A 19,752-nucleotide genomic window follows, 5' to 3' on the forward strand; every position below is an offset into this window, starting at 1 on the left:
ATCCTTCCGGAGAGGCTTGTGGAGTTGGGAGTCGGAGGCACTGCTTGGCAGTGGTTCCGCTCCTACTTAGCGGGTCGTCTCCAGAAGATAGTGCTTGGGGAACATTGCTCGACACCGTGGGTTCTCCAATGTGGGGTCCCGCAGGGTTCAGTTTTGTCTCCCATGCTTTTTAACATCTATATAAAGCCGCTGGGTGCAGTCATCAGGAGTTTTGGAGTGTGTTGTCATCAGTACGCTGATGACACGCAGCTCTACTTCTCCTTTTCATCTTCTTCAGGTGAGGCGGTCGATGTGCTGAACCGTTGCCTGGCCGCAACAATGGACTGGATGAGAACTAACAAACTGAGACTCAATCCTGATAAGACTGAGATGCTGTTGGTGGATGGTTTCTCTGATCAGATGGTGGTGTAAATTTGTTAGGAAACAACAGGCATGCAAATAAATCTAGATGGTAAAGGATCTATGTGTTAATATTTCAGAACAAAACATGATCTGGCACTCAGTGAGCAGGTTAAGTCTGAATCTGTCAATAAGGAGATATTTTTTAAAATATGTTTTGTTTTTAAGAAGTTTTGTTTCTAAAATGTTTTGTAAGATGTTTTCAGTGTTTTATCACTTCTTGTTGGCTGCCCTGGGCTCTCTTTGGGAGAAAAGGCTGGATATAAATTTAAATATATTTTATTTATTTATTGAATTTATTAGTCGCCCATCTGGCTGGTTATCCAGCCACTCTGGGCAACGTACAAAATAAAACATCCAAATACATTAAAACATTTAAAATTTCAAACCAGAATAATAAAACCTAACCCACCCCAAAAGCCTGCCTGAAGAGGCAGGTTTTTAAGGCCTAGTGGAAGCCCATCATAGAGGGGGCATGACGGAGGTTATTTGGTAGGGAGTTCCACAGAGTGGGGGCCACAATTGAAAAAGCCCTCTACCTATAAGATCAGATATAAGGTTCAGGTGTTGGGAGTGCCCAGCTGTGCATGCACATCTGGTTCATATGTAGTGAGATTGCCAAAAGGCATATAATTTCTAGAGACAAATCACAGATATATATATTTTTAAAGGATTTTATTTATATAACCAATCAAAATACACCAGAAAGGCAACAAAAGAAGTTGGGTATCATGGTCGATTTGAGGCAAAAACATCAATGCAAGAAAAACGGATACATCGCCATACCCTGCAAAATCACAGATATCCCATTCCTCTCACAGAGCTACAATTATTCCCAGGGTTCCCTGGAAAGAGGAATTGATTATTAAACAACTCTGTAATTGGTAGCTCAGTGAGGAGACTAGGGGTCTCCTACAACTCTTAGCACCCTTAGTAAGCTACAGTTCCCAGGATTTGGGGGAGGAAGTAGTGACTGATTAAAGTGGCACAATACTAATTTAAAAGTATAGTGCAGATGAGGCTCAGGTTAGATGAACCTAAGTCCTGCTGAAACAAATTTGATTTGTGTGTTGGGCAAGGCCTAATGATTTCAGCTGGGTATTAAACTATCCAATTATTAGTATGACATTCAAACATTGAGGATCTTAGTAAACATCTGTTTCATATATCAGTCTAACACAAAATTTGCTCGTAGTTTCTGAGCTGCTATCGCAAACAGAGATACTTTATGGGTTACCTCCGGGTTTAAATCTGACATTAAAAGGGATATTTTGTCAGCTTCCGAGAGCAGCCCATAACTATTTAACCACATAATTATAAACTTATTCCTTGGGTTCTGGTAAATTGGACAATAAAGGAGTACGTGTGAAACAGATGTATAGTATATGAAACAGATGTATAGTAAGATTCCATTTGTTTTAAATTTTATAATTTAATTTTGTTGTATATGATTTACATTGTGTTGGCCTATGGCCCTGCAATTTATAATAAATGAAACGAAACAATTATTAGTACAGACTGTCTTGTTTTTAATTCTTTGTATTGCGTCTAAAAGAAAAAAGAGAATGTTTTTTATCATTTATAAATCATCTAACACTCGCTAGGCATTTTTTTCTGGTTGCACAGATAGCTCACAAGAGCTCTTGAATTAGAGCCTCTGACCCTCACATCTCAGGATTATAACAGCAAACTTTTCACCCTTTATATGTTGAGCCTGCAGAACCCAAAAATCACAGTTATTTAGCTATGTGATGTGGCCCCTTGAGATAGGGAGATGGTTCAGAAACTTCCACAAGTGAAAATGGAGATCTATTTACATGACTGGGGGGCACAATGATCTGTCAGTGTGCCTCCGGGCTACACTTGTCAACTTTTCAGCTACAAAATTCTTTATCTGCAGATTTCTGTATAACAAGCTGCTGTTAAAGGAACAAGAGCAGACAAGGCCCTTTTTCCTAATCAGCTGGGAACCCTGCTCTGGACATAATATTCTATGAAAAAGTGATGCTAAATTAACTATGTCATGCTATAAAATAGATGGAAAGTCATAAAATAGATGTCACAATCTAATTGATCCTGATTTCTTAATGTTTATGGACTGGTTCACACAGATTATTATTTATTAATTAATATAATGCTTATATGTCAAAATAGTTTCTAAGCAATTGAAGAGTATAAAATCCATTATAAAATCTCTACATAAAATACACAATAAAACAACTCCATCAAAACATTAAAAACATCCATAATTAAAATATACAATAAAACAAGCCAGTTAAAAAGCATAACAATTAAAACAGTTAAATGTAAATGTACTGCCTTCAAGTCAATTCCAACTTATGGCGACCCTATGAGTACAGTTTTCATGAGGCTGAGAGGCAGGGACTGGCCCAAGGTCACCCAGTGAGCTTCATGGCTATGTGGGGATTCGAACCCTGGTCTCCCAGGTCGTAGTCCAACACCTTAACCGCTACAAACCAACTAAATCAGGAAGTTCAAGTTCAGGAGAATGTTTGCCTAAATAAGGGTGGAATCCAACTGCTATTTACACCAGGCTGAGGAGAGTTGTTGTTGTTAGATTTATATCTGGTCCTTCCTCACAGCAGGAGCCCAGGGCATGAGTTGGACATGGTGGACCCCTGGCTGAGCCAGCTGGGTCCTGGCTCAGCTGGGCTACGCTGACAGAAACCCCTCATCCCAACTCAGCCACATGGTGCCAGGACCCAACCGGTTTTGCCGGGGAAGCCCAGTCCTGCGTAGTAGGAGCCAGCAGAAGGCCTGAAAAAGGGTCCCAATCCAGGCATAAGCTATGCTGGAAAAAAGGTTGATCTAAGTAAATCATGCAGTGGAAGTCAACAGAGAGTGCTTACTCCCCGGTATGGGTATTCATAAGAGCAGCTTTTACTTTCTGGTCTCCGCATGCAGCTTCCAGCTGAGCCGGTGTTTAGGCAGCCCAGAGGCTTCCGAATGGCAATTGGATGCCCCGGACCTTCCTGCCGGCACCTCTTGCATTGGCACCCCTTCTGCTGGCTTCTTCTGAGTTGGATTGCTCTGTAAGTGTGTCTCCAAGAACCAGCAGAACACCAATACTGATGGGAACTTTTCTATTTCAACAGCAAGGGCATTCCACAACACTGGTGCTACAAGTGGGGGGGGGGGAAACACTTCTTTGTTCCCACAAGCAGATAATCATCAGATCATCTGAAGATATGAATGTTCTGTGTTGCTCATTCACACATGCAAGTCATCGCAGGATCCTGCAGTCATTCACTGTGAACCAACCCTATGGTTCATAAAGATCAGAGGAAGACAAGAGTTGGAAAACACTGAGTGGATAATAAAGACTGACATCCTTTCTTCCACTAGCATATCTGATGCTTACAGAACCCCACAACAGTTGCTTGTCCCTGATTATACAACCACAAGAGTGGCTGTATACTATAGTCAGCATGGATTTTTCACATTCCGCAGTGCTAATTTGAAAATACCCCCCATGCCATTCTGATGCTTCCCATAGATAAGCTCATTTCAAAACAAAACCTTACAAAACTGAGTCCTGAACTCAGAATTCAGAAACACTTGCTTAACAACCCTCTAAATTTTCATGGCGATACACAAAACAGTCAGAGAGAATCAAGAGTTCAAAGTGTAAAAAGAGAGAAAAAAACAGATCTGTTCTGTCAGAGTTCTCATAATTAGCTGAAATTAATTAAAAACCACCCATGTTCACAGAGTACCTGTAATCCTATTACTGACCTTGCCCCATACTCTGATCTTCATCTTCTGCAGTTTAAAAGTGGGGGGGGGGAATACCCGGCTGATTTTTAATTAATTTAAGAAATTTTACATTGAATTCAATTATAAGCCCAGGTATGCTCAGTAAGAACCAACTGTCAGTGTTCTGACAGCCAAACTCACAGCTGCTGGTTGCCTAATCAGGGGGCCACACCCATGCCAGAATTTTATTTCACTTCATGGCTTCCCCCAAAGAATCCTGGGAATTGTAGTTTGTGAAGGCTGCTGAGAGGAGACTCCTATTCCACTGACAGGGCTCCAGTGGCCAGAGTGGTTTAACAGTCAGCCACTCTGATTGAAGCTCTGTGAGGGGAACAGGGTGTCTCCTAGCAACTCTCAGCACCCTTCACTAACTACACTTCCCAGGACTCTTTGGGAGAAGCCATGACCATCTAAAGTAAAATAAAGGTCTGGTGTGGATGTGGCCAGTGACAGCTTTGGTTTAAATTTGGGTGGGAGACTACATGTGCCTGCTGTAGAATAAAAGGTGGGGGAAATGCTGGAAAACAATGATACTGTTCACAATGTTTTCCTTTTGGAAAGGAAAGGGGCTTCCCCTCTGCCCAGTGCCCACCCACTCAATCTCCTCCCCTCCCCCTCCACTCTCCCTCCCCTTACACCCTGCCTCCCTCCCCAAGTCAGTTTCACCAATCCTGAGCATGATTGTACTTGAGTAAATCCCACTGAACTCAAAAAGCATGCAAATGATCAAACCTGCCCTCCCTCCTCGTCTCTCCTATCTCCTCCCTCTTGCCCCTTCCCTCCGCTTCCCCTCCCCCTCCCCCTCCCCTTCCCATCCACTCCCCCCTCCTCCTTCCCCTCCCCGCTCTCTCCTCCTCCCCCCATGGTCAGTTTTACATATCTTAAGCATGATTGCATAGGAATAAATCTCATTGAACTCAATAAGCATGCAAATGATTAAATCTGCCCTCCCTTCCTCCTCCCTCCCATCACCTCCCCTCTGCCCCTCCCCTCCCCCTTCCTTCCTTCACCCCTCCCCTTCCAATTCCCTCCTTCCCCCTCCCCTCCCCTCCTTCCCCCACCCTCTTCCCTCCCTTTCTTCTTCCCTCTCCTCTCCCATGGTCAGTTTTACCTATCCTAACCATAACTGCATGGGAGTAAATCCAATTGAACTCAATAAGCATGCAAATGATCAGAACTGCCTTTCCCCTCCTTCCTCTCTCCCCTCCCTTCCTCCTCCCCCCCCCATGGTCAGTTTTACCTGTCCTAAGCATGATTGCATGGGAGTAAATCCTACTGAACTCAAAAAACATGCAAATGATCAAACCTGCCCTTCTCCCCCTCTCCTTCCCTCTGCCCTTCCTCCCCTCCCTCTTCCCCCCTACCCCTGCCCTTCCTCCTCCCCCCCTCCCCATTCCCTGTGGTCAGTTTCACCTATCCTAAGCATGAGTGCAGGGGAGTAAATCTCACTGAACTCAATAAGCATGCAAATGATCAATCCATTCTCAGCAAACTTGCACAGGATCCCATTTCTTACCTTCCAGATTAAAAAGTAGAGAAATTCACTAACACGTACAAAAAACCTTCCGGTTTAAGAACGTACCTGTAGCCCACAGATATTTCTATCAAACTTTTAAAAACAGGGAAATTGGTCAGCTATAGTGAATGCACCAGGGGAGGAGGAGACCTGACCTCCTCTCTGAGATATTGGACTGCCCTACAAATTGGTCAAAATGCAAACACAATCTGGGTTGGTCTTTCACAGTCCAATCCACTTGCTGCGTAGCTTGGAAAAAAATGGTAACGTGCCTCTGAGCATATGGTGAGTCGTGGCAACACCTGTAATCAGCCCAAATAAGAGAAACAAGACATATGCTGTGCTGATCTTGTTTTAGCCGGGAGGAAGCAACAATATTAAGACAGTTGATATAGTTCAGATAGTCATTTTAAATATGTGTGATTTACTTTGCAATTTTAGTGCAGTTTCCTATAGTAAATCATTTTCCTTTTTTTCTGTTTCTGTGAATATGAGAACTGCAGCAACACTTTGCAACACTAAAAAAAAAAGCTCCAAAAAGAGTTGTGGAATAATGGCACTGACTGTTCTGCAGAATAGTTTCCAATGGACATGAGCAGTGTCTCAGTTTGGACAAGATAAAACAGTGGGAGGTGAAATATATTCTAGCAAAATTCTAGGTGTGCTCTGTATTTTTAGTTGACCATGCCCACCTTTCCTTAAGTGGAATGGTTCAAGCATAGCAGGCTGGTAACATGCATCTTGCAGAGGCTAAGTTTGTTTTTTTTCCAACTGCTAGAGTCATTGCTTAAGTAGCAACATATTGTAATCTGTCTGATTTTACATCAAACTGATTCAACTGTTAATGCACCCAAAATAGAAATAGAAAATAATCTCCAGTTTGAAACACAAAAGGCTGTCTTCACCATCATACGACATTGACCAATAAAAAGGCTTTGAAATTAATAAAAATAAATTTGACACAGATTTCTGGGATGAATAATGAGAGAAATATAATTTTCTAGGTTAGATTATCTGTAGAAACAGTAGTAACACAGGAAAGAAGCAGAGTAAGAAGAACACCAACAAACATACAAAAATTTAATTCTCCATCTTTGGAGATGGTAGGTGTTGCCATCACTCACTATATGCTCCGAGGCACATGTTACCAATTCTTCCAAGCTACACAGGAAGTGGACTGGACTGTGAAAGACCAACTGAAATTATGTTTGCATTTTTACAAATTTGTAGAGCAGCATGATATCTCAGAGAGGAGATCAGGACTCCTGCTCCCCTGGTGCATTCACCAGAGCTGCCCAATTTCCATGCTTTTTAAAGTTTGATAGAAATATCTGTTGGCTATAGGTACGTTCTTAAACCGCAAGGTTTTTTCTGTTAGTGAATTAATATTGGTTCGCTGTTGTTTGTACTAGTTTAGCCTAGAGCTGTTCTCATGCTTCTGTTCAGAATATAACATCCTGTGATTATCATGAGCAATTGTACAATTTGATATGTGAATCACTATCAGGCAGTCTTATTTCATAACTTGCACAATTCACTATTAAATAATCAGTAAACAAACAAACTCCTGAAGCTGGTTATATTATTGTCTTGGTGTTCTCTCCGGATCTTACTAAAGTAGCAGTTGAATGTTAGCAAATTGGATTAGAAAATCTAAAGTAACTGACTGCATATGGCAAAACACCCACACATCCATGGACCTCAACAAGTCTAGATTGCAAACATGAGGTCAGAATATAGACTGATAAAAGCTACAGTCCTCAGGATGACTTGGAAGTCATCCTGCTGCAGCCACGGGGCTACATAGTAGTTAAGATGATTGAGGGTCCAAGCTAAAACAAGATAAAATACTCTTGTGAAACAGGTAAAACCAACTGTGATGAACAGCCTGGTTATATACATGTTCACTCAGAAGCAAGTTCCACTGAGTTTAATGACATGTTTTCAAGTGAGTGTGCTTAGGACCGCAGATGCAGAGTCCTATAGGAATGACCTTAAAGCACCTAAGAAAAGCATGTCAGCAATGTCATTTCTTAACTATCAATTCTGATTCACCAAAGATTGGTGTGCAATGTGGAAAATCCATTCACTTCACAGCACCCTCAGTATGTTAAGTTGTACTTAAATCTCAGTGAAAGTGATGGGGTAGACTAATTACAGGTTAACTGCTCTCACAATTTTAATAGGACTTAAATGCAAGTAACTTTATCTGAATCAAAATCCATTTTAATGCTAGAATCCATTTAACACAATCTGATACATTTTCCCAAGTATGTTCCCCATTCCTATGAAAGCTTTCTCCCCTACAGACACATGCATGCATGCACATAGGGAGATTTGATGCTTTGAATTCTTGTGGTAATTAGTTCTCATGTACCTTGAATATTAATCCCCATCCAAGCCTATTATTGCTTTTAGGTAGGTAGGTAGGTAGGTAGGTAACATGTATTAAAAAAATTATAGGTTTCAAGAAAACCTTCCCCCACCCCATGACAATTTTATGGTGCCAACTCCATCTATCCATCCAACCTGATGGACTGTGCAAGACTTGGATGCTGACAAAACAAATTACACAAGCAATACAGCAACTAATCATGCACAAGTCACTCATGCAACCAAACAAACCTGGAACCTACCATTTCCCAGGCTCCCCAATATTACACCATTTGTCCCAGATCATAGCAGTTTTCATTTCCTGTCTCTGGCCCATTTTGTTCAATGTCCACATCCCCTCATACATCTTGCAGCAATATTTATCTAGCACTTTTCCAAGAGGTCAAAGCTACAAGGATGATGGGACTTTACTGATTATGATGGTTTTGCTTCTGAAACAAATTATGAGTGGGATGCATTTATTTATTTATTTATTTATTTATTTATTTTATTTATATACCCCCCCATAGCCGAAGCTCTCTGGGCGGTTTACAGTACAAAAAAAAGTTCCCCTTGGGAGGGGGGCACAGAAATGAGACTCCGCTCTTCCGCCTCCGACGGCACCGCCGAAGCCGCTTCTGTGGGGAGATCGACCTATATGGTGATTTACAGCCCGACTGGGGGGCGGGGCTTCTTCCCCTTTCAATAAAGGTTTTTAAACTTTAAAAGCCACAGAAGTTACTGATACTTATTAATCCCTAGGGAGACATGAGTTGGACCTCATGCCTGTCTGGAAGGTGCTCGCTGTGTTCTGGAAGCTCCACCCTCCCTCCCAGTACCAAAAATGTGGCGAACATGTGTGATAACTCAATAATGAGAGAAACATACTATCCAGTGCTGAGAGGCACCCTCTTTTTTATTATTGTGGATGGATCATTACCTGGTGATATTTTGACAATGACAGTACCCCCTTGCAGGTGTGGGGAATCCATTAAGATGGCCAGACCCCCAGAGACCTATGAATCCAGTGGCTATGTCAGTTAGAAAATCTCCCAGAGCATTCAGGAATCCATGGAAGTTTTTTTCCCCCATGGATAGACCTTCCCATTTAAAGCAGGTTCTAAAACGGAGCTCTGATTTGAATTAAGCCCTGGAGTTAGCTATTAATTTACCTATTTTTATGCTGTTCTTCACCTTGAAGGATCCTTACAGTGATATGACAGTGAACTCAGCTGGTGAAAGGGCTAACAGGAGCTCTGTTCAGCCATTTTGGGTGAACACATGTGGTGCAGGCCGAAAAGAGTGAACAGGGGCATAAATGCAAGTCCTGCTCTCCCCCCAATGTTCCATGTGGGCCAGCCCCACTTCCCACATTCAGTACGAAGGTCTGAAAGGGAATTCTAAATAGTTTTGGGTGAACATGCTTAGAACCCTCCCCACTAACTGGTACAGAGAATTCATGGGGAGGATTCTAAGTGAATTCACCCAGATGTGCTTTAAATCCCTATTTGTGCTGAATGCAGAAAGGTCTAAAACAGAACTGGCAGATATGGGGATGTTGGGGCAGGGCATGCCCCATCCTCTCCTCACACGTGTTTGCACTGAATGTCTGAACTCTGCTTGGATTATAGTCAGAATGGAGCCTGCATGCTCAGGGGCATCCCAAGGTTTACAGAAATACAAAAAAAAAAAAAACACTTTGACATGGCGGGGGGAGAACCAAGGGCTCAAAAACCACAAAAACAGTCCAGAGGGAATTGTACATGCTCAGTGGCCACAGAATGCAAAGTGTCTGTTGAAGAGGGGATAGCAAATGGGGAGGGGGCCGGAAATAGAATGGAGCATCCTGGGAGAGGGCATGGCTAACTGGTTGGAACAATGAACACGAAAACTCCTTACTGCAACATTTTGTTGCAGGTCGCACTTGTGCTTATCATTCATTATTTTATTTTTGTTACGTTATTTATAGACTTCCCTAAAACAAGAAGTAATCTGATGCTAATACTTGTTTCTAAATATTTTCCAAGCAGAAAGAAACAACTTTTGCCTTCTATTCAAATGACATTTGCTTTCCATTAAAACTGATTCTGTAACTCATAGTTGTGATGGCACACACAAAATGTCTTACGTGGATCAGTTGGAATCCCATACAACACTATAGGTATATGTCCAGCCTGAGATACACGATTTGTGATGTTTTTCTAACAAAATGCCAGTGCCATCAAGACCACATACACAATGGCATGTGGCCACCTTTAGGATGATGAAAACATAAGTTGTTCCAAATCATGTCAGATCCCACCTCACTAGGACTGCCTGTTGTGGACAGACTTCTATTCCTTTAAGAGGTGAGTGACAGAAATGAAAGCAGAATAATAGAATCGTAGAGTTGGAAGGGGCCTATAAGGCCATAGAGTCCAACCCCCTGCTCAACGCAGGAATCCAAATTAAAGCATACTCGACAGGTGGCTGTCCAGCTGCCTTTTGAATGCCCCCAGTGTTGGAGAGCCCACCATCTCCCTAGGTCATTGGTTCCATTGTCATACTGCTCTAATAGTTAGGACGTTTTTGCTGATGTTCAGCCAAAATCTGGTTTACTGTAACTTGAGCCCGGTATTCCATATCCTGCAATCTGGGATGATTGAGAAGAGATCCTGGCCCTCCTCTGTGTGACAACCTTTCAAGTACTTGAAGAGTGCTATCATATCTCCCCTTAGTCTTCTCTTCTCTTCTCTCCACTTCTTTCAGTCTCTCCTCATAGGGCTTTGTTTCCAGTCCTGTTATCACCTTTGTTGCCCTCCTCTGAACCCATTCCAGTTTGTCCACATCCTTCTTTCTCAGCATCCAGAAACAGTGATCAACAAAATGTCTGCTGTTGCATTTCTTACTGTCCTGCAAGTCTTAAAGACAAAGGAGTCTATTGATAAATATAACAAAGGTGGCATCCCTACATCCTTCCCATGTCTGTTCCGTGTGCAATGGCCCTAGACCCCATGCCACATTAAACAGCAGCGACTGTTGCTTGCTTAATTGCCAACATTGCAAAGCTCTTGCTTTAGTTTAATATTCTGGATTGGCTCATGACCACCAAACATTGTGATACTGCTACTGCTCCCTTCCTCAAGTGCATCTTTGCTGGCACATTGCTCCATAGACTTAAGCCTCAAGACTCTACTTTTTTAATGATTAACATCTGGTCAAAGGAGTACTTAGTGCCAGACTTGTGTTTTTAAACCAACAAACAGGTAGCTATTAAACTGTTTTTTTATATAATAATAAATAATAAATAATAATAAAATTTTATTTAGCAGACGCCCATCTGTCCGACTGAACGGACAGTCTGGGCGACATACAATATAAAATACAATCTCCTCATATACATAGTCATCATATTATTAATATCATAACATCTCATCTAAAGACCATCTTACGCTAATACCGTGCAAACCTAACCCACCCCAGAGATCCCATAGGCCTGCCTGAAGAGCCAGGTCTTCAAGGCTCGGCGAAAAGTCAGCAGGGAGGGGGCATGCCGAAGGTCAAAGGGAAGTAAGTTCCAGAGGGTGGGGGCCACGATCGAAAAAGCCCTCTCCCTGGTCCGCACCAACCTAGTTGTCTTAGTCAGTGGGACCGAGAGAAGGTCCTGTGAGGCTGATCTTGTTTGGCGGCATATTTGGTGATACTGGAGGTGGTCCTTCAGATAAACTGGGCCGGAACCGTATAGGGTTTTAAAGGTTAAAACCAACACCTTGAATTGGGCCCGGTATACAACTGGCAACCAGTGTAATTCAATCAACACTGGGGTGATATGATCGTGGCAGCGGGTCTGCTTTATTAAGTGTGCCGCCGCATTTTGTACCAGCTGGAGTTTCCGGACCGTCTTCAAGGGTAACCCCACATAGAGCGCATTACAGTAGTCTAATCGAGAGGAGATCAGGGCATGTATCACTCGTGGGAGCAGATGTATGGGAAGATAGGGTCGCAGCCTCTGTACTAGATGAAGTTGGTACCAAGCTGCCCGGCTCACTGCAGAAACCTGAGCCTCCATAGACAGCTGGGAGTCCAAGAAGACCCCGAGACTGCGGACCTGGTCCTTCAGGGGCAAACTCACCCCATTAAGTGTCAGGTCAAAATCACCCAACTTTCCCTTGTCCCCCACTAGTAATACCTCGGTCTTATCGGGGTTCAGCTTCAGCCTGTTCTCTCCCATCCATCCACTTACGGACTCCAGCACTTGGACAAGGTATCCACAGCCAACTCTGGTGAAGATTTAAATGAGAGATAGAGCTGCGTGTCATCTGCATATCGGTGACACTGCAGCCCAAAACTCCTGATGATAGCTCCCAGCGGTTTCATATAAATGTTAAATAGCATGGGAGAGAGGATAGAACCCTGTGGCACACCACAGTTGAGGGGCCAAGGGTCTGAAACCTCATCCCCCAACACTACCCATTGATATCTACCGGAGAGATAGGAACGGAACCACTGTAAAACAGTGCCTCCTATTCCCAGTCCCTCCAGGCGATTCAACAGGATACCGTGGTCGACGGTATCGAAAGCCGCTGAGAGGTCCAGGAGGACGAGGAAGGTATGTTCTCCCCTATCCAACGCCCTCCTCATATCATCCACCAGAGCGACCAAGGCTGTTTCAGTTCTGTGTCCAGTCCTGAAGCCCGACTGGAAAGGATCTAAATAATCTGCTTCCTCCAAGTGTGTCTGTTTTCTTCATCTGTATGTCATTGCAGTTCAGCTTTAGATCAAGCTATGGCTGTGTATATGGAATCTTTTAGTTTTTGTCCCCATATTCAGTGAGACTCCTAAGGCCTGATTCAGACATGCAGCAACCTTCCCCATGCAAATGTCCTGCTGCTTGCCTGGACCCCCCCTCCTTGTATGCTATTTTCCTCTGTATTGTCATATTCTTTATTCTTTGCTTCCAGACCTGTTAAGCATGGCAATAGTTTGAGGTGTGATAGTTACTAAGCATGTAATGGCTACTGATTTCATAAGCACAAATAAAAGTCTTGGGGCACCGTAAAGACGAACAGGTGAATTGTGGCATAAGCTTTCATGTGCTGTTGTCCACTTTATCAAATGCAACACATGTTATCCTCAATTTTTGAGTGTGTGTGTAAGAGAGGGTGTGTGTGTACACATATGTGTATTTTACATACACACAAAGTTATATACAATAACTCTAGTGCAAGTGGAAGGAACAGTTGCACAAGTGAATTCTTGCCCCCCCCATCTCCCCATTATAGGCCCCAGCATCCCTCAAAAAAATAACTTCCGGGCTGGAACTATACTCCCCAGTATAGGCCTGGGATGTGGGGCAGTGCTGGAGGAGGGGAGGGAATATATTTAAATCAGGCAAAGACACCTTCTGTGAACAGAGCAGAACAGAGCAGCACCACACACAGGCCTTTACTTAAGGTTCCCAAACTCAGGAGTTTTTTTCCCCAAAGGGCACAATGGGTCTATAGGGGGAAGAAGGGGTTGAGAATTCCCTTGTGCAGGCACCTCTGACACTAGCATTTCTTTCTTTTATTTATTTAACAGGATTTATATACTGCTTAATCATCCATAACCTCTAAGCAGTTTATATATAATACCACTGTTTGGGATGCAACCCATTCATATGCAGGAAAAAAGGTAATTGAGTGAACTGTATGAAAGCTGACTTTCATGGCTGTTTGTCCCACTGTTTACTTTTTATTTTCTTTTTTGTAAAAATTGTATATGTAAGTATCTGGATACAGAGAAAGAAAAATGATGCTCTGTAAGACTCTGTTTGTATTTGTTGCTGGAGACTAACATGGCTTTCCTCTGGAGCCTGACTTCCCAAAGCCATTGATGGCTTGTAAAAGCAGAAGCGATGCAGCTGCATGTGAGGGAGAAGGGTTGCCCAAACGTAGCCTTTTTATCTTCCTCTTCTTCACAGATTTCCATTGGCATTTTTCTCACCCACACAGGTAAAGTGGTTCAGGAGGAGGAAAAAGAAGCTGACCAACAGAGAGCCCTCCCAGAGGTATAGGATATCATTATAGAGGATAACTATGGTCATCCACTGCCCTTACCACCAGTAGCCAATGTTTTATTAGGGCCAAATGAAATCTTAGGGAAGATTTCATTGGTGACTTGGGGTGACAGTAGTGTAGTGGCCAATTCAGAAGTACAGGCAGGGGTGTAGTCATCCAGGGTCTCAAGGCGTCTTTTATCCTTTACATTTTTGGGAGTGGAGTCCTAGCAGGGCCCCTGGGTTTCCTGTATCTTGCAAGCCAATCTGCATGAAAGGGAAGTGTGTTAGCCACTAAGAAGAATCTTATAAAAATTTCCTTGTCCTTTCCTATAGATTGTAGCCAATCAGAGTGAAAGGAGGTGAGTCAGCCACTGAGAACACTCTTCTCAGTAGCTAACACTCTTCCCTTTCATGCTTATTGGCTCCTAGGGATGTCTGTTGTTGTGGAAGATGACATTAACAAGGACCTTATTCTCAACTCAGCAGAAAAAAAGGGGGAAGGGGTGGCTGTGACTAACACAAAGAGACCCTGCACTTCTGAATTTGCCACAGTGCAAGGTCCCTTCATGACAGTCATGCCACACACCCCTCACAGCCATGCCCCCTCATCTACTTTCCCTTATCTCCCTTGCTCTCCCTGTCCGCTGCACTACAACACATATCCTTAGGAGCCAATCAGCATGAAAGGGGAAGCTGAGTCTTCTCAGTGGCTGACTCACCTCCTTTCACTGTGATTGGCTCCTATCAGCTGATTGGTTCATACACAGGCTGGGCCCCTCCTCCTCAAAAAGCAAGGGGTCTACAAACCCCCTGCGACCCCAGACAACTACAGCCCTGCTTGGGCACCAATATGTAGTGGGATACCACACTCTTATGGCAATGACAGAAGGAAAGTACAGAATCCTTTTTCAGCCCTTCTGTGGTGCATATACTTCTTCTGATCAGGAACCACAGGATACTATTTGGGGCAGGGGGATGGGCTAATAAGGCTGGTAGGAAATAACAGGTGAGTTATCCAGGGATGAAGAATAGCTGGGTGAGAAATAATGACTCAAGTCAGGACACAATCCAAAGAGTGCTAGGTGAGCAGAGATCTCTCTCTGGACTGAAAAGGCCAGGACCCACAACCATCACGAGGCAGAAAGGAGAAGAGGCATGTGCCAGGATCCAATGCAGAGACTGAAAGGAGCATTGTTTAAGGATGTTCCCCCTAGGGTGTGAAAATAAGATAGAGGTAATGGTATGCACGGACAGAGGAGGGGGAGACACCCCATAAGGTGCACTGGATACAGACAAATAGGCCACTGTAAAAGCTCTCCATTGTTTCTGGCTGCTTGATCCTGCCTTGAGGCAAGTTTTGTCCAGTTATCTCCTGTTTCCCTTTCTTGATCAAAAGCAGGCCCAGAAAAGTGTGGGGGGGGGAAGAAGGGTCAAGACAGATTTGGGGTCGGGGGAAGGGAGGGGGGAGATGCACAAGCTCTGTCTCACATATTCCCGTCTTCACAACCAGAAATAATCCCCTGCCTAGGATTCTGTGGGTGTGGGTGCAAAGATGAATTTTTAAGGTGGGCTTTTGCCCCCACTTGCCCCTTGGGACTCCCTAGCTTCATCAGTCCCTTCCATTCGGCCCCCTAGATGTGTTCTGCCTTTAACACCATGTTGGCAAACAAGGTGTTCCGTGGCAGAAACAATACAATGGGCGCTCATATCATTGGCTGAATCCCAGAAGAGAGGGCGGAAAAGCAGAGCAGCACTGGAGACACCCACAAGGATCCGGCGAGGAAAGAGGCATCGCTACCGTAGAGGAGGACGAGATCACCGGGAAATGTAAAAACAAAACAAAAGGCCACTGGTGCCTCCAGCTGGAAACTGCAAAGTAATTCTTCCGAGTATCCAGAGGGATTGGAAATGAAGTCTTCCCCACGTGGAATTAATCTAGGGAACTAGCAGGGCTGCATATGTCGGTATCCATACTGAAAACCAAGGAGTGACTGGAGCCCCAACGCAGGAAGGGTACAAAGAAAGAGTTTACTGTAATGAAGCCTCGGATTGAGTAGCTCTAGAGACACCTATAACAGTGATCCTCAGTCGGGGGGGGGAACCTTTGTGAGGCCGGTTTCTGCGGGAGGGGGGACAGACGGGCAGTTGGGACGTCAATTCTTTATTTGTTTGTTTTTGAGACGCAGACAGAGAAAATGCAAATGTCACTCGGCTCCCTTTCATTGCCAGGAAGGACACATGGGGCTGAAAACGCTGTGCGCTGCGTCCCCCCTCGCCTCCTTCATTATGTGTCGTTACCGCTTTTGCCCTCATTAGCACGCGTGATATATGTTTAGATTGTTTTCCTGTTAAGCAACTTTTTAAAGAAATAAACGCTATACACACACACACACAAGTTGTGAATTGGCAGATGGCCAGCAATAACCATATCTCTTCTCTCCCCCCCCTTGCTAGAAAAGCATCCTGGGTGCACTCCATGCCTATTGTTTCCTTTCCTCTCAGCCTCGCCGGGAGTGGGGGAAAGGAATGCTAAAGGGCTCATTATATTAAAAGCCTGGTTCTGTTCCTTTAAAAAAAAAGTGTCAGGAGGAAAAACTCCGGGCAACAAAATGAATTAATCTACCGGCAGCAGCAAAGCGCTCCGGAATGGTCGTGTGGAGATGCCGAAACCGATTGATGGGTAATGTTGCCTGGGCGCAAATAAATGTAATGATGTAGCCCGAGGAGCGTCGCAGTTCCCCCCTCTTCAGCCCGGCTCTCTTTTTTTTGTCGCCCCCGCCACACTGTGGTTTCGACACTTCTGCTACTTCAATGGACAGACACGCTTCGTTTGCGCCGGTGATGTCAGCAAGAATCGATTCCGGATCCACCCGCCCCAGGCCGCTCCCCCTCCCCAGCTCACGAGGAAAATATTGTCATTCCTTTGAAGAAGCTCATCTGGACGGCCAGCGGAAGTGACTTTCCCCAAAAGAAACTTCCACTCTGCCTTTGCGGGTGGGTGGGTACGGTAGCCAGTAGTTATTTTGTTCGTGCCTGTGTGGCTGTAATCCTATGTACACTTCTCGGGGAGTCGGTGTGTTCAGCGGGGCTTACTTCCGAGTAAACCTGCACAGGAGTGGGCTGCACGTCTGCGCAGAGAACGCAAAATACCGCCAGGCTCAGGTGCAGGAATTGCATTGAAAAAAGGGAGCGTGACCGTGGCCATAGTTCGCGGGGCTGAGCGGTTCACCTGGCATCTCACTGCTTCAATAAACGGCGGAGGTGTCGCTGATCTCACCCTGGGGGGAGACAGGAATGAGAGCCCCACTCCACACGCCAGCCCAGCGGTCATCAACGGAGACGCTAGACACGTAACTGCACGCGAGTAGACCTCCATAGCCATTGTATTACTTCCACAGATCGTGTTTTAGTAAGTGCATATTGGACCTGGGCCGAGGAGACACTGGTTCAATTCCTCCCCTCATTAGCCAGGAAGTTCACCGGCTGCGCCGACGTTATCTACCTCACAAGTTTGTTTTGAAGATAAAAACGGTGTATTTTTTAAAAAACAGAAAACCAGCCACGTGCGCCGCCCTGAGCCACTCGGAGGAGCTGCGAGCTACAGATGTGGCACGTACGGTATTTTAAACTTGGTGGGAAGCTGCCTGTTCTGTACGTTTGACCCCTCCTTCTCTGCCTTTCTCCCCGCGCACGCAGCCTGCGGAAAGGGGCTCGTTCGTTAATGATCCCAACGTCGCAGCTGCCACTTCCCTGATGGTCAGGTTTAGAATTCACTAAAGGAAAGGCTCTCATTATGCAACTCTAGAGGGGAGGGGGGTGACGCCAGTAGTTTAAATATGTGACAGCTCTCTGTGCATCCTTCCCCCACCCCCGTCCCAACTGAAAGCTCCCGTTTACCGCCCTCCCCGAATCCATTGCCATTAGCGAGTATCCCTGGAACACCCTTCCGAAGCGTTTCTCCCACTCCCATCGGAAAGCTGAAAGGCAGCAGACCCCACCCAGCCTTGAAACCCCCAACGCGTAGTAACACCCGCTGGACAGAACGAAGGAGCCCAAAGGATCTCCCACTACGCCAGGCAGATTCCCCGATTCGACCCACTACCCCCTTCCCTTGGACTTGAAGTTGGTCCCTTCAACGCAAAAGTACTATTTAAAAGGTTAAGGGGGGAGGAAGCCCAGCCGTCCCCAGGAACGCTGCAAAATCCCACTCTTCCTTTAATGCCTTTAGGGATTAGTTGGCTGCGTGTGCCGCAGACCAGAAGGAAAATACGCGGGGCTCCAATGAAAGACAAAACTGCCCGCCTTGAATCATCAGGGTAGGAGAGCCCCCACCCCACCTGACGTATGGCAGACTCCAGAACCCGCACACCTGCACCTTGGTTTTCTGGAGATGTTCTGGAGAACAGCCAGATTTTGCCCTCAATCACATTCTGGCTGCTCAGGGAGATCTATTCCAGAATCGAAACGCAACCTGACCTCCGGCATCATCTTCTTTTAAAAGCGAAAAATCGAACGGTATGCAAAACAGACCGCGGGGCTTCCTGCACTTTATTAAAAGCAACCATCCACGAACCCAAGTCATTCATCTAGTACAAGTCTTTCTCGCTCAATCCCCACCCCGCCACGCTCTCGCGCGCACACACACACAAGAGTAATGGCTAATATGCCCCTACTGTCCTTCCATGAAAAGATTCGTGCGGCCCTTTTGCCAACAACAAACCAGCAAGACGCTGGAGAAATAAACTCCTTCCCGCTCGCAGTTTTCGAGTCATCCCCAACTACTGCAGGTTTTGTAAAGAAAAAACTCCGAAACTGCCACCCGACCGTTTGACAAGCCAGTCGTGATACACCCAGTTTCCACAATCGATCTTTCTCCGGTGGACACTGCGCTGACGGCGCTGGAAGCCAACCCGGACGCCACGCACAGGACTCCGTCAAGTGCATGCACCCCCTTGGGGATCCGTCAAAATCTTGCAGTTTCCAAGAGCCAAAAAGCCCCGAGAACTGCAAACAGCATCGGTGCCTTCTTAGCCCCCGGAATTCTGCTGTCTTTTCATCACCGTCTATCAATTAAGCAGAACGCAAACGTAACAATTTCTTATTAATTTCCAAGCGAGAGACTTGTGTGGGTTGCACAAGAAAAAGCAGGAGGAGATCGGAAAGAAAAGAGCGAGGAAGAGTAGATCAGCTGGGAGTCTGGAGACACCAGGTTCAGTCTGGCAGCATGCATCGGAAAGGCGCCCTTTTTCATATTTAAACCACGCGGAATATGTACATTTTTGATTCTTACTTACGCTTTCAGGGGGTTGTGAATGACAGTCGCCATTTTGCTACAATGTAACAGAATATTGTGTCTCGGAGTTCTAAAGGTTCGCTCAGGGGAAGCGGTTGGCCAATTGGAAAAGTGAATACCGGCCCGCCGTCCAATCGAGTGCTGCAGGAGGAGCCAGGGTTCTGCTAGTTATTAGGGGAGCTGTCAAAGCCCAGAGGTCACTCCCTTTCGGTGTTAAGCGAGCAGGTCTTAAAGGAGCAGCAGCACACCACAGGACAATCTACGCTCGAAATTAGGTTAAAGGAATTAGCGGGGAGTTTTAAGAGTTTTTTATTTATAGCAGTGTGGGTCTTTTTACTTAAACAAAACAGACGAGCGTGGTGTGTGTGTGCGCGC

General features: G+C 45.1%; 1 protein-coding gene across 3 annotated transcripts in view; it reads right to left on the reverse strand.

Annotated features, from left to right (window-relative positions):
• The window catches only part of DPF3 (double PHD fingers 3), a 324,681-nt gene extending 305,154 nt beyond the window's left edge, over positions 1 to 19,527 (reverse strand). For 2 of the 3 annotated variants that reach the window (XR_009760692.1, XM_061611205.1), the window contains exon 1: positions 19,379 to 19,525. Coding sequence is in view for 2 of the 3 variants with exons in the window: in XM_061611205.1 (XP_061467189.1) it covers positions 19,379 to 19,410 (32 nt within the window). In the remaining variant the exon portion in view is untranslated. Of the gene's footprint in view, positions 1 to 19,378 lie in introns of all 3 variants that reach the window. The other variant, XM_061611204.1, reaches the window with a different exon arrangement.
• Positions 19,528 to 19,752: the final 225 nt, after the last annotated feature.

Source organism: Rhineura floridana, chromosome 2 (assembly GCF_030035675.1).
Source record: "Rhineura floridana isolate rRhiFlo1 chromosome 2, rRhiFlo1.hap2, whole genome shotgun sequence".
Lineage (NCBI taxonomy): Eukaryota > Metazoa > Chordata > Lepidosauria > Squamata > Rhineuridae > Rhineura > Rhineura floridana.